The sequence below is a fragment of the Martes martes genome (assembly GCF_963455335.1).
Source record: "Martes martes genome assembly, chromosome: 12".
NCBI lineage: Eukaryota > Metazoa > Chordata > Mammalia > Carnivora > Mustelidae > Martes > Martes martes.
In genome coordinates, this window is record NC_137900.1 from 10,599,548 (window position 1) to 10,615,159 (window position 15,612).

General features: G+C 43.5%; 1 protein-coding gene across 1 annotated transcript in view; it reads left to right on the top strand.

Annotated features, from left to right (window-relative positions):
• PIP5K1B (phosphatidylinositol-4-phosphate 5-kinase type 1 beta) overlaps positions 1 to 15,612 on the top strand; it is a 287,921-nt gene that overhangs the window by 210,400 nt on the left and 61,909 nt on the right. The window contains exons 12-13 of the mRNA XM_080819587.1: positions 4,209 to 4,364; positions 10,441 to 10,585. Coding sequence (XP_080675713.1) covers positions 4,209 to 4,364; positions 10,441 to 10,585 — 301 coding nt within the window. The remainder of the gene's footprint in view (positions 1 to 4,208; positions 4,365 to 10,440; positions 10,586 to 15,612) is intronic.

A 15,612-nucleotide genomic window follows, 5' to 3' on the forward strand; every position in this document is an offset into this window, starting at 1 on the left:
TACATGAAAAACCCACAGTTAACATTATACCCAATGGTGAAAGACTAAGATTTTCCTCTAGGATCAGGAACAAGACAAGGATGTCCACTCTGCACCTGTGGAAGTTGTAACCACAACAGTCAAACAAGAAAAAGAAATAAGGCCATCCAGATTGGTAAAGAAGTCAGATTTTCACTATTTGCAGATGACATTATACTACATATGTAGAAAACCCCAAAGACGCCACCAAAAAACTACTAGAACTGATTGATGAATTCGTTAAAGTCACAGGATACAAAGTTAATATACAGCAATCCATTGCATTTCAACACAATAATAATGCGGTAGCAGAAAGAGAAATTAAGAAAACCATCCCATTTATACTTACACCAAATATAATAAAATACCTCAGCATAAACTTAACCAAGGAGGTGAAATACTTGTACTCTGAAAACCATAAAACACTGGAAGAAATTGAGGATGACACAAATAAATGGTAAGATATTCCATGGGCATGGATTGGAAGACCCAGTGTTCTTAAAACATTCATACTACCCAAAACAATCTACAGATTTAACGGCATCCCTTTCAAAATACCAAGAACATTTTTCACAGAACTAGAACAGATCATCCTAAAACTTGTATGGAACCACCAAAGACCCCGAACAGCCAAAGCGATCTTGAAACACAAGAACAAAGCTGAGAGTATCACAATCGAAGATTTCAAGACATACTACAAAGCTGTAGTCATCAGAACAGGACAGAAATAGACACATAGATCAATAGTATAGGACTGAGACTGGAAGGAAGCCCAAACCCACATCGTCAGTTAATCTATGACAAAGGAGGCAACAATACACAGTGGGGGAGAGACCATCTCTTCAGTAAATGGTGCTGGGACGACTGGACGGCAACACACAAAAGAATGAAACTGGACCACTTTCTTAACAGTATACACAAAAATAAACTCAAAATGGATTAAAAACATAAATGTGAGACCTGAAATCCTAAAACTTCTCGAAGAAAACATAGGTAGTAATCTCTTGGCTATCACCCTAAGCAAAATATTAATGGATGTTTCTCCTCAGGCAAGAGAAACCAAAGCAAAAATAAACTTCTGGGACTACACCAAAATAAAAAGCTTTAGCACAGTGAAGGAAACCTACTAAATGGAAGGAGATACTTGCAAATGATACATCTGATAAGGGGTTAATATCTAAAATATATGAAGAACTTATACAACTCAACACACATACAAAAAATCTGATTAAAAAAATGGGCAGAGGACCTGAATAGACTCTTTTTTTCCAAAGAAGGCATACAGATGGCCAGCAGACACATGAAAAGATGCTCAGTATCACTAATCATCAGGAAAATGCAGATCAAACCACAGTGAGATATCAACTCACACCAGTCAGAATGGCTAGTATCAAAAAGATAAGAAATAGCAAGTGTTGGCGAGGATGTGGATAACAGGGAGCCCTCATGCACGGTTGGTGGGAATGCAAAATGGTGTAGCCACTGTGGAAAATACTTCCTCAAAAAACTGAATATAGAAATACTGTATGCTCTAGTTACCCAAGGAAAATGAAAACACTAATTCAGAAAGTTACATGAACCTCTGTGTTTACTGCAGCATTATTTCCAATAGCCAAGACATAGAAGGAGCCCAGTGTCCATCTACAGATGAATGGATAAAAAAGATGCCGTGTCTATATACGGTGGAATATTACTCAGCCGTTAAAAATGGCGTCTTGCTATCTGCAACAACATGACTGGACCTACAGGGTATTATGCTAATTAAATAAGACTAAGATCAATAATACCATATAATCTCACTTCTACGTGGAATCTAAAAAAACAAATGGACAAACTGCTGCTTGCCAGAGGGGATGTGGGTGGGGGATGGGCGAGACGGATAATGGGGATTAAGAGGTACAAACTTTGAGATATAAGTCATGGAGATGAAAAGTACCGCATAGGGAATCTAGTCAATAATATTATGTATGCTGGCTAACTGAACATAATAAAAAAATAAAAAATAAATCCTAAAAAAATAATCCTAGTAATAATATTATGTAGTGATAGATGGTGATCACACTTCTCATGGTGAGCACTGAGGAATGTATAGAATTGTCTATAATCAATATGTTGTACACCTGAACCTAATACAACATTGTATGTCAATTACACTCCAATAATTTTTTTTAATTTTAAAAACTAAAAAAAATATAACTTTAAGATGCTTTATCAACTGTAATTCTATTAAAGCCCTTAATGCTTATAGTTATACTTTCTTTGTAGATGGAAACTTCCCCTTCTCACTTCTACCCCCAAGAAAATAGTACCTAGTCTTCAAGTTTCTTCTTTCAAATTACTTTTTAAAGTCTTATTAGTCTTTCATTCCACCGCAAAATTGAGTCATACTGGCATTGTAATAATGTCTGCAAATTGTATAATTTTTTCTAGAAATATTAATCATTGTAATGTTGAGACATCACTGAAATTCCCTACCCAGATAATGTGTGTCAAGCAGTAAAACTTAGCTTCCTGAAAGGAATCTAATAGTACGTTAATTTGTTAAAAATCAACTGCTGTAAGATTTTTAGGACAATAATGCATTCAGTCAACCAGCTTTGAGCACTGTAATGTACCTAGCACTCTACTACACAATAATATAGGAAGATTTTTTTTAATTAATTAGTTCATCCCTCAGTAATTTTTGGGTCAGGGATTAGAACATGTAACAGATTTATAATCTAATGAAGCAGTTGCCCTCCCCTCAAAAACAAAACAAAACAAAACAAAACCCAAAAAAATTCACTCTGGTTTTATCTTTTCTCCCCCTCACATCAGCCAGGAAATAGAATCCTCTAGAGAGAGGAGGTAAACACCAGTTTAGACAACTTCAGACAGAAGAAAGGCACCTGGGGTTTCATGTTTTCTAGCTGTGTGACCTTGAGCAGGTCACAACTTTCCCAGTCTCAGTTGTCAGACCTATAAAAGGGCCCACCTCCCTCGGACAACCGCGTGGGTATTTGAGATTTGGTGTGTGAATGTCGCCCTCCAAACCCTAAAGCCTTCTCCAGGAGTTATTGTGATGATGATCATATTGTTATGGTTCTAAAACTGCTCACAGGACACATAAACTTTCCCTTCTCCTAAAGTGGAGAGATTGCCCACTCTTCTTTCCCCATCAGTGTGTCCCCAAAGTCCTGTCCAGTTATGTTCTTAGAGGCTGTCTATGGGCAGGCCCCAGATAAGCGCCATAATCTAAGTCCTGGAGAGCTTCCCAAGGCCAGACACAATTCTCTAATGGATCAGCTGTCTGGTCCCCGGTCGGTGCAAACCTCCAAAGGCAGAGGAGAGGCTCTGCCAAAACCCTATTCAGGGAGAGCGTAAACAAGCCTCAACTTCCCTCACTCCCTCCCCTCCAGTGGAATTCTCTAACGGTGTTAAGCCAAGAACTATTGCAGCAAAGACGGCATGGAAATGGGGATGGTCCGTCTGCAGCTTCAGCCGCTCCCACGGACATATCAGAGGTGAAGGGACACCCTTCGGCGAGCAGGATGGATGGTGAAGTCCATGCGCCTTGGTTCAGGTTCCCAACACACTCCTGAAGCTGGAGAATGCTGTTTGGACAAAGGTCGGGAGTGAATGATAACATCTGACGCAGCCATGACCTAGAAAAGACCTAGAGAGCAGGAAACTTCAGTGGAAAGTCACTTAAAAGCAAAAAGCAACCAGAAGTAACCGGGCTAAATTAGGCTTCATGAGTATAAGATTAAACATTGGCATGTTTGGAAATTCCCAGTCCCCAAGTTAATAAGACTAGGGTCATGAGAATTGTCCTCGGTTTACCATCTGCGTTTACCAACCCACCCAACCTCCTCCCAGTGCTAGAGAAACACTGCCTGGAAGCAGAAGACGAATCCTTTAGCAGCAGAACGTTTAGTCTCGCCTCCGGTAAGACTTGACCTCAGAATCCAGAGACATGTTCCAGTTCGCATGTATTCTAGGATCTGCTCGTTAAAGTCAAGTCATTCTGGACAAATAAAATTGCCAAAAACCAAACAGTTTCATCTCCCTGTCTCGCGTCTGTAAAAGTGTCTTGCACTCGGCTCAAATAATGAGTAATACGTTAATGAGGAAAATCTTAATTTAATAAAAAAAAATTAATGCGGTTTTACCAGAAATATCGTTGTCTCTCCTTTTTCCTTCCTGTCTAGCCTTGAAGGCCTCGCCTTCCAAAAAACGTTCCAACTCCATCGCTGCCCTGAAGGCCACCTCGCAAGAGATCGTGTCCTCAATCAGCCAGGAGTGGAAGGATGAGAAGCGAGACTTGCTGACCGAGGGGCAGAGTTTCAGCAGCCTTGACGAAGAAGGTAGAGAGGTGTCATTTATTAAAAAAAAAAAAAAAAAAAAAAGGAAAGGAAAAAATGTCCTTCTGATCTTGTTTATATAGGTGATAAGGAGTCATGATAGAGCAATTAGAATATACCTGCCCAAAGAAGCAAGGTGGGGGGGGTGCCTCGCTGGCTCCGTCTTCGGAGCTGGGTCTTGATCTCAGGGTCGTGAGTTCAAACCCCACAATGGAACGTATTAAAAAAAAAGAAAGAAAGAAACCAAGTCTATTAACTAATTTGCAAAAGGATATTTACGGTATGACATAGTTACTACAAATTTTTCAAACACCTGAATAATATAATATGTGGTTGACGGTAAAGAGGAAAAAAAAGTTGGAAGATATACTGAGGTATTTAGAATGAAAGATCCATCACCCGCTATTGGGAGGTCACACATCTGAACATTTTTGTGTTTTTACTATTGGACCTTGTTCTGTGTGTGCATACAGCGTGTGTGTGTGTGTGTGTGCATGTTTCAAACACACACATGCATTATATACATATGTATTCACACATCCTTACAGATAAATGTGTAGACAATGTAACAATGAATTATCCATTCACTTAGGTCTTTAATGAAAGATTTTGTGACTTTCCTCTTGCTTGTCCTGTACACCTCCCTTTTATTAGCTTTATTCTCAAATGCATATAGAGATAGTCATAGACATGTATTTTCAGTCTTTTCAAATAGCATCTTTTTAAGACTTGGGTTTTCTGGCTTTTTTTTAAATTTCACAATGCTTTTTTTTTTTTTTTTTAATTTTCAGCGTAACAGTATTCATTGTTTTTTCACCACACCCACTGCTCCATGCAATCCGTGCCCTCCCCAATACCCACCACCTGTTTCCCCCAACCTCCCACCCCCCGCCCCTTCAAAACCCTCAGGTTGTTTTTCAGAGTCCATAGTCTCTCATGGTTCACCTCCCCTTCCAATTTCCCTCAACTCCCTTCTCCTCTCCATCTCCCCATGTCCTCCATGTTATTGGTTATGCTCCACAAATAAGTGAAACCATATGATAATTGACTCTCTCTGCTTGACTTTTTTCACTCAGCGTAATCTCTTCCAGTTCCATCCATGTTGCTACAAAAGTTGGGTATTCATCCTTTTTTTTTTTTTTAAGATTTTATTTATTTATTTATTTGACACACAGAGAGAGATCACAAGTAGGCAGAGAGGCAGGCAGAGAGAGAGGGGGGAAGCAGGCTCCCCACTGAGCAGAGAGCCCACCGTGGGGCTCGATCCCAGGACCCTGAGATCATGACCTGAGCCGAAGGCAGAGGCTTTAACCCACTGAGCCACCCAGGCTCCCCCAAAAGTTGGGTATTCATCCTTTCTGGCTGTTTCTTGCTACTGTGTAGCCCTCCCTTCTCTTTCCTTCCTTCCTCACCTGCCAGCTAGGTCTCCCAGAACAATGATGAATGCGACTGGTGATTGTGGGCAGCCTTGCCTTGTCCCGATTTTAAAGCCTCTTGGGGTTTCACTGTTGAGAAAGAACTTGGCTGTATTTGATACCCGTAATCGGGTCAAGGAAGTACCTTTTTATTCCTGGTTTGCTGAAAGTTTTTTATCAGGAGCGAGTGTTGAATTTTATCACATACTTTTCCTTGTTTGTTGATTTGATCGTGAGGGTTTTTTCCTCTTCTAATTCTAGAAGAGGAAGTGACATTTTAGACTTCTTTTTTTTTTTTTTTTTAATCAGTGTATTCTTTGGGGAATCCCAACATTTCCTGAAAATTTCTTCTCCTTCGATTAGATTTGATCTCTTCTCAGGCTTTCCTTTCCCCCGGAGTGGTTAGGATAGGGTGTCCTTCCTGTCCCTTCTGAAGCACCTCTCCACCCTTGTCATGTGGGGTTTCCTGCTTTCTCATCTTCCTAGTAAACAGCTCAGACCCACATTTAGTGCTTTCGGCAAAGGTGTTCATGAATAGCCTTTGCTCCTCTCTCCGGCTGCCGTTTCTGGCTCGGAGACGCCCTTTCCCTGAGACTCCCCCTGCGCCCGCCTCTCCCCTACCGCATGGCCCGGGCTTCTTAGAACACACGTAAAACTGCAAGGTGTCTGCGGTCTGGGGTAGGATTAACTGATTTTTAAACTGTATTAGTTAAACATTCAACTAGTACACACCGGATGATGTCTGAAGCTAGAGTGGTGAGTCTGGGTGTTAATGTGCGGGGAGAAAGGGTATAATACATACACTGCCTACTATCCAGAAATTCTGGAGACCTGGGAAGTAGGGCACGGATTGTGGGTTTTTTTGTTTTTTGGGTTTTTTTTTTTTTGCAGGTGACTTACTGCACCCATTGCTTCATTTTTATAAATGTATTTTTTTTTTTTTTTTAAGATTCTATTTATTTATTTGTCAGAGAGAGAGAGGGAGAGAGAGTGAGCCAGCATAGGCAGAGGGAGAAGCAGGCTCCCTGCCAAGCAAGGAGCCTGATGTGGGACTCGATCCCAGGACGCTGGGATCATGACCTGAGCTGAAGGCAGCTGCTTAACCAACGGAGCCACCCAGGCATCCCCCCATTGCTTCATTTTTAAAGGGACTTCACCCAAAAAGCCTCCGAAGGTTGAAGAAAAACCTACTGAGCATATTCTTTGAAAATTTTAACATACAATTATGAAAATGAGTTTATCTGAATAATGCCATCTATGTACAAAGTTTGCTACAGTGTTTGGCCTCTTTATAACACCCCATACTTGGGGGCTCCCCTTTAACAGTGCACCAAGTCATCACCAGATTCCCCTCGAGTTTTTAATCCTCTCTGTGCCCCTGTCCATTTTCCGGTTGTCTTCATTTTCTCTGGCCATGTAGCAAATACCCAGAACATCTGCAGCTTAGTAGAACCTCTGTTTATTAGCCCACCGTGTATAAGTCAGCATTCTGGCCAGGCTCGCCTTGGTTCTTGTGACACAGCTAATCAGGGTCTCAGAAAAGGTGTCAGCTGGGCTTCTCTTCTGAAGGTGCTGGAGAAAATCCTTCTCTAAGGTCATCACGTGGTTGGCGGAATTCACTTCCTCACGGTTGTAGGGCGGAGGTCCCTCTGCCTTCCTGTCTGGTAGCCGTGGGCCCACTCCAGCCCCCCGAGACCATCCGCATTCCTTGCCAGGCAGCCCCCTCAGTCTTCAGACCAGGACTTTCTTACAAGTCAGTCCTTCTCTCCCTTCGGATCTCTGACCTGCAGACATAGATTTAAAAGGCTCAGGTGATTAGGCCAGGCCCACCTGGACAGTATTCTCTTTGACTAACTTGAAATTAACATATGAGTAACCTTAATTACATCTGCAGAATTCCTTTTGCCCTGTATGATCCAGTAACGGCGAGAGTCCTATCATCCCAGTTCCACCCACACTCAAAGGGAGATGATACAAGCGTGCAGGTCACCTGGGATCAGCCTAGAATTCTGCCTACCATGCTAGTTTTTTGGTTTTTTTTTTAATCAAAAGGTACAAGAGCTTGAGGAAAGAGCTCTCTGCTTCAGAGAGCTGGTCCTTAAAGATTGGGGCTCAGCTCCCCGGTGTCTGGCCCAAGGCCCTGGTCAGATCGTGTCTCTCTGAACTGTACCACTCACATAGTCTCTGGCTCATGAAGTCAAGACCACAGTCTGCGTGAGCCTCTCTAGTCCAGCTCCATCTGCCCTAAGTTGAGTCGCAATTCATTAAACTCTGGTGGGAGTTCATTTTCCAGAATGCACTCTTCACTATTCTTGAGCATGTCAGTATTTTCCTCTGTATTTAGTAAGAAGGCAGGACCAAGTATATTAAAGATCACTAGCCAGCTGGCGTGTTACATGGAAGCCTTTCTCATTTTTGCATGTAGAGCACTTTGGTTACTTGTGTTGCTGTACAGTTACCATCTGTTAATTCATCATGGAAATTCTTTATTTTGAGCTGAACTGGAGGCAGAGCTGCACCGTGTCACAAAGCGTGTCCAGTCTCCTGGTCCAGAGCAGCCCTTCTGTCCTACACCCTTTCCCGCCTTGCCTCTCCGTGTCCCTCCCATCTACAGCTCTTCAAACCCCAAATCCCAAACCTCACACTCATGCAATAGTGCCTATTAGGACCATCTTCCCATTCATACACTTCCTAAAAATGCGTAATTTTGAGCCTGTAAAGGAAGACCAGGAGCACCTCAAAATTATGTTTTATTTATTATCCTCTGTCTTAGTTTAGTTTAGCGGAATGATGAAACAGAATCCACAGTCCCAGCATGGTGACTTTAGTTCACAAAAGTCTATTGTATGTTTGAAAGTTGCTAAGAGAGTAGATCCTAAAAGTTCTCACTGCAAGAAAAAAGATGTTGTAACTACACATGGTCATGGATGGTCACTGGATTGTAAGGATCGTCTCACAATAAATATGTGTATCGAATGGTCACGTTGCACACCTAGAATTGATACAGTGTTCTATGTCAATCGTGTCTTCATAAAAATTTTTAAAAATAAAATATCTCCCTAGGTTTAAAAAAAAATCAGTATGAGCCATGCTGCAAAAGCTGAAGGATGGGACTCAGGCGTAACTCTTATGTCCATAGCGTTCTGTCACTGGGGACGTGCACGTGTATTTTTTAAGCAGCTCTTCTCTTGGTGACTGGATCTGTCATTAAGATACTGTCTCTGACAGGCTGGGCAGTAAGGGATACGAATTCGTCCAAAGTTTAGGTGAGGATAATTAAAAATGATCTCTCAGTAAGAAAAAGAAGGAACCCACACAGACGCAGGAGAGTGGGCATGGGTCTCTGCTCAGCCTTGAACATTCTCCTTTTCTGCATAAGTACTCACCGGCATCTACTGTTTTTGTTTTTTTTTTTAAGATTTCATTTATTTATTGGGCAGAGAGAGAGCACAAGCAGGGGGAGCAGCATTCAGAGAGAGAGAGAGACGCAGACCCCCTCAGAGCAGGGAACCCAATGTGGGGCTCCATCCCGGTCCCTGGGATCATGACCTGAGCCGAAAGGCAGATGCTTAACCGACAGAGCCACCCAGGCGTCCCAGGCACCTACCTTTTAAAAAGGAAATAGGAGTTTTCTCATTTTTAGAAAGGCAACCTTGGGGGCGCCTGGGTGGCTCAGTGCCTCAGTGGTTTAGGCCTCTGCCTTCGGCTCAGGTCATGGATCGAGCCCCGCATCGGGCTCTCTGCTCAGCGGGGAGCCTGCTTCCTCCCTTCTCTCTCTGCCTGCCTCTCTGCCTACTTGTGATCTGTCTGTCAAATAAATAAATAAAAAATCTTTAAAAAAAAAAAAAAAAAGAAAGAAAGGCAACCTTGGCTCTTGAAATATGAGGCCAAGAGGAGCCAAGGATGATATTCAAGATGCATAAGGACACAAAGGGGGTTAAGACATAGCTGGCTTGGGCTCCTGAGTGGTTCACTCCGTTAAGCATCTGCCTTCGGCTTAGATCACGACTGCAGGGTTCTGGGATCGAGCCCTACGTTGGGCTCCTTGCTCAACAGGGAGCCTGCTTCTCCCTCTCCCTCTGCCCCCACCTTTTGAGAGAGCTCGTGTGCTCTCTCTCTTTCTCTCTCACTCTCACTTCCTCTCAAATAAATAAATAAAATCTTTTTAAAAAGAGAGAGAGAGTGCTGGCTGTTAGTCTGGGAAACCTTTGTTTCCTGGCTCTTAAAAAGTCAGAGTACTTAGATCTAAATTGAGAATGATAGATACGCGCAGATCCTAGGGAGGGAAAGCAGGTTCCCTGTGTGTTTCTCCATTTGCCAATCATCCTGTTCATCTCTGTCGAATTATCCCCTTAAGCTGTTTCCAGCTTTTTATGTCATCTTTTGAAACACTAAATCACTTTATTAGGTTTTTAAAAGCACATTCATAATGTCATTTCCATAAAGCCATTTTATAAATTAATGCCATTTCCTTTCCGGATAACCTGTTTGCAAGAAGCTATTTTCTATGTCTTCGGCAGCTCAGAAGAGTGAAGTGAATTCGTAATTTAATTTGCAACCTGATACGTAAAATGAACACTTTGGAGTTGATTTAAATTACTACAGGTATTAAGGCAACGTTTATTATGGAGATTCACAAGTGTGTGTTGTGTTTTCTTTTCCAGCCCTGGGATCCCGACACAGGCCGGACCTTGTGCCTAGCACCCCGTCACTGTTTGAAGCTGCTTCCTTGGCAACCACTATTTCGTCGTCTTCCTTATATGTTGATGAACATGGTCCACACGACAGGACTGCGCTCTATTCAAACAGGTGAGACAGCGTGATCAGATGACCATTCCGGTTATTATCACATCAGCATCATGGCTAGACCAGTAGCTCTGAATTGAGAACATGCGGTCCCTCGCGCCCAGGACGTGACTGTCACCTGCCCCGTAAGTAAGAGGAAGAGAGAGCATGCTTGATTTTTTTAATGTGGCAAGAAGCACATCTGGGGGGAAACCTTGCTTATTTTTTCCACTGTTAGTCATTATGTCCTATTGAAATTATATACTTGGTTCTAAGGAAGAAGACCGATCTTTCATCATTTTTCTTGCAATAATTTCTTATGAATGGATCTTTGAAGCAAGTACTCCTGGCTAATATTGCTGAGAGCTGCAAAGATATTTGCATATTCTCTTTTTGTTCGAGCAGCGTTAATGATGGCGGTAGGCAGAAGGATGGCCCGCTCCAAAGTTGTGCCAGTCCTAAACCCTGGAACCTGTGATATGTCACCTTATATAGCAAAAGGGACTTTTGTGAATATGATTAAATTAAAGATCCTGAGATGGGAAAAGTCTTGAATTATTCAGGTTGTCCCAGTGAAATCACAAGGTGTTTTTAAAAATAGATATATATTGTTTTATTAACACTCCAGTGGCAGACAACTTCATGCTTATGTTTCTTCATAGATCACTGAGTCCTGCAAAATTCAAAACTCACTAGGAAGCTACGAGCGTTTACAGTAAATGTGTCCTTCCTAAAAATCCTTAAGTGCGCACCGGTCTGTCCTCAAGCAGTCAAGTCTGATTATGAGCAGGGTCTTTGTCAGAGGAAGACAGGAAGATTAGAGTCAGAGAAAGAGAAGTGATTCCAGAAGGGAGGGCAGAGAGAGACATTGGAAGGTGGAGCACAGCTGGCTTTGAAGTTGGGGGACAGGGCCGTGAGCCTGGGAATGCAGGCAGCCTCTAGAAGCCAGGAAAGGCAAGGAAACAGAGGAAGACAGCCCTTCTAATACCTTGAATTTTAGAACTTGGGACCACCAGGGCCTCAAGATAATAAGTTGCGTCATTTTAAGCTGCTAAGTGTATGGTCATTTCTTAAAGCAGCAACGGACAGCTAACACAGCCCCTCTCAAACTCGTAATGATGGAAAGTTTGAGTGTTGGGTGGGCTGCTGCGATTTCTTAAATAGAGAGTGGATTCGTTATTAGATATGTTTGCTTTTTGAACCAAAACATTGTCAGACATTGATTCTGATATTAGAAGATATTGTTACAAAGAAATCACAGTGTTGTCTGTGGGCTTTGCTGTTGAATTTTCTCTCTTTCCATGTGTGCAATTTTGTAACGAGTTCCAGTCACCGGGCAGGGACTACTACGCATGTTCTTGATAATTATCCATTAAATGGGAACTAGCGCTCGTTAAAAATCTAGCTCCTGAGAATCAAGGTCCTGTTTGTGCAGGTAACCTGCTTCTTTTTTTTTTTTTTTTAAAGATTTTATTTATTTATTTGACAGACAGAGATCACAAGCAGGCAGAGAGGCAGACAGAGAGGAAGGGAAGCAGGCTCCCTGCTGAGCAGAGAGCCCGATGCGGGGCTCTATCCCAGGACCCCGGGATCATGACCTGAGCCGAAGGCAGAGGCTTTAACCCACTGAGCCACCCAGGTGCCCCAGGTAACCTGCTTCTTACACAGTATGTCATTCTCCATCCCAGGCGTCCTGGCTCACTTCCAGAAAGAGGACTCGGGACGGCAGACTCATTTGAACACAGGTGTGTTTGTAGATTCCAGCTTGGTCTCTGGGCAAGTTCAGGTTTGGTCACTGGCGCTTCTGTGGAAATTGCTTCCTGTTCCCATTCCCTTCCCTCGCCGCTAGCCACAGGTCGGGGGGTGGGTAGCGGGTGAGGCAGCCCGCCTCGGTGCGGAGACGTGAAAAGGATGACAAGGTGAGCCATCCGTCTTCGTGGGGCTTCCGTCTCGATAGCTCTGCTGGAAGGGCCAACAAATAAGGCTCCATTATAAATTATTCAACTCCCCGGAACTGTAGAAGAAATTTGGTTCGCTTCCTCGGGTTAAAAGAATGTAAAACGATCTATACCTTACACTACCGTGGACCTTGATTGTTCAGATTTGTTACGTCAGTTGGTCAAGCAACAGCTTTCCTATCTCTGTGGTGGAGCTGAGCACTGTGGTTTTGCTCTCAAATATAAATAGCGGCTTGAAAAATGGCTGGAAAGTCATAGGAAGCTCCTTGCAAGGTCAAAACCAATTCTGTGTGAAGCCATGGTGATTTCTGACGGTTTGCTACTATTCTCATTATCAGGGGCATGTAATTGGGTATGCTTGCTATTAAATTATTTACTAGAATTTTCAGGACAAGAATAAAAGGGTTTTTTGCTTGGTTTTTGGTTTTGGTTTTGGGGGTTTTTTCATGCATGTGGTTGTGGATCAGTATTCAGACTCTTGGCAAAAAAGTATTTAATTCTTGGGGATTCATAAGGCTCTCCTTCCTGGCTAGTGTGGGAATGACCTCTGTGCGCTCCTGGGCTGTAGTTTAATTCTTGGTACTTTTCTTTATGATGATACTGGTTATCACATGTATATGGATGAGAAAAACATTAGTGTTGTCTGTTGTATTTTTTCTTTTCTTTTTTTGAAGTGACTTGACATAAATCTTCTTTGGCATTGTGTCTCCAAGTTGTAACTGGAAGATTTTATTTATTTTGCACCCACGCACGTACATGCAAGAGAGAGAGAGAGAGCACACACATGAGTCGGGGAGAGGGGCAGAGGGAGAAGCAGACTCCCCGCTGAGCAGGGAGCCCAATATGGGACTTGATCCCAGGACCCTGAGATCTTGACCTGAGCTAGAAGCAGACGCTTAACCAACTGAGCCACCCAGGCGCCTCTCCAACTTGTAATTTGATATCTCATATTTAGCTGCCAGTCTGGGTTCAACTGCAAGAACGAGAAACCTCTCCGTCTTGAGCAGAGAGGGACTTGATACAAGGAATTAGGTGCTTACAAAGTCCATGAAAAGGCTCTGAGGTGGACATGAGGAAATCACTCCCGGGTAACACCACCGAACTAGCCCACCAACAGCCCTGTAGCCTTGGCCGAAATCAAGCAGGGGCTCTGCCAATGCAGCCCAAGCCAGTGAAGAGCGTTTTGGTGACCTCAGAATGTTTTTCAAATAAGCCATCATTGAAACAGGCAAGCGGTCTCACTAAGATACCCAGGCCCTTTTGAAAAATCACTAGCTTGGGCCGCACTTGGCTCTGTTGCCTCTCAGCCCTCGCCAGCTGGAGCGGAGAAGCAGGGACCCTCCAGGCCGCCACCTTCTGCTTTGTTCATAGGTGACGGGAACGTTGCCTGCCTGCTCCCCTGAGCATTTCTGATTTTAGCCTGGAGACAGAAGAGAAACCAAAGGCGCGCCTCCCATCTTAACCACTGCCTTAGGGCGATGCTAAGGAAAAGGTGCGAAAAAGGCACAGGGGCGCCGGAGCGCCGGAGAGAAGTTACTAGCGTGTGAACTCCTGGGAATCCGTATCCTTACCCACCCCTACCACACGCGACCCTAATTACTCAACAGGGAAGCCTTACCAACAAGCCGAAAAGAAATTGTCATCCTTTTTAGCACTTTTTTTCCTTTAGAGCCCTCCTAGACCTACGTGGGGTCTCTTGAAGCGATAAACAAACGTGATTTTAAGTCTCTTCCGGCCTACTAAGTGTTGAAACCTAATCCAAATAGCCTGGAAAGAAAATGAGTTGAATATTGATGTTATAATTCACATGTTAGGGTTTTCTCTCTCTGAGTCATTTTTCTGTTTTTCCCATTTCGACACTAAGCCCCACATAACTGCCCTCCAGTAAGTAAATACTTCAACTAGCGGTCGTCGTTCTGCCAGTCTTTCTAAAATCCCTAACTCTGACAGGTGTCAATCAGTGCCGGGATGTCTCTGCACCTAAATTATATATTGCGGGGCAGGGGGGCAAGGGACTGTCTCTTTGAATTATTCCCATTTTTATGGGATTATTCTTTGTAATTGCAAAAACTCTGATAGCAATCTGTTCTTTTTTTTTTTTTTCCAAAGATTTTATTTACTTATTTGACAGAGAGGGATCACAAGTAGGCAGCGAGGCAGGCAGAGAGAGAGGAAGGGAAGCAGGCTCCCTGCTGAGCAGAGAACCCGATGCGGGGCTCGATCCCAGGACTCTGGGATCATGACCTGAGCCGAAGGCAGAGGCTTTAACCCACTGAGCCATCCAGGCACCCTGTTCTTTTTTTTTTTTTTAAGTGTGCCCTAAAGATGGCTTAGGATTCAAAGAAAAATTAGCATTTTTAAGGTATACGTTGACCCTGATGATCATGAGTATGTGTTTCCACGTTCCCTCATACAGTTCAGTATTAGAACATGTAGCTCACAGCAGTCGGAGGCAGCATGTGGCGGGTACGTCCTTCCTGGTCCGAGGGTGGGATGTAAAGTCTGATTTTTTGCTCCTTGAATTCTCCTTTTCTAGCAAGAGCTCTAGCTCTGTTCTTTCAGAGGAGGTACAAACTGAGCACTAAGAAACGCAGAGGCAAAAACACGTTTTATCTCAAAGCTGAGAACAGTCTAATGGGGACGTTCACGACCGTCATGAATATGAATCCTTTTCATGATTTCCTGCACTGCTGGGAGCAAAGCTGATGCTTGGATCACGTCTAAGTATTGAAAACCCACCTGTGTCCCAACACACATAAAGCTTCTGCCTCGAGCCTCCCTTGACCTTCATGGCCACTCTGGCCGGCCTCATGTTTGACTAGTGACTGTTTCCAATAGCGGGCTCCCCCAAGAGCCATGTGGAATGTTAGATGAAGGGCAGTGGTGTCAGAAGAAATGCCTGCCCCTGGTCATTTGCACGTAGAGGGGCAGCTGGGAAGGCCCCCTAAGTGATGCATCCGGATGATGGATTGTAGAGGCTGAGCCCCGGGATCTGGCTACAGTTCTATGCACTTTTCTTCCTGCTCTTAGAGCCTTTTAAACGCAGGAGAGGGACAGAAGCAAGGTAGAGAGGCCTGTTGTCTTACAGACTTG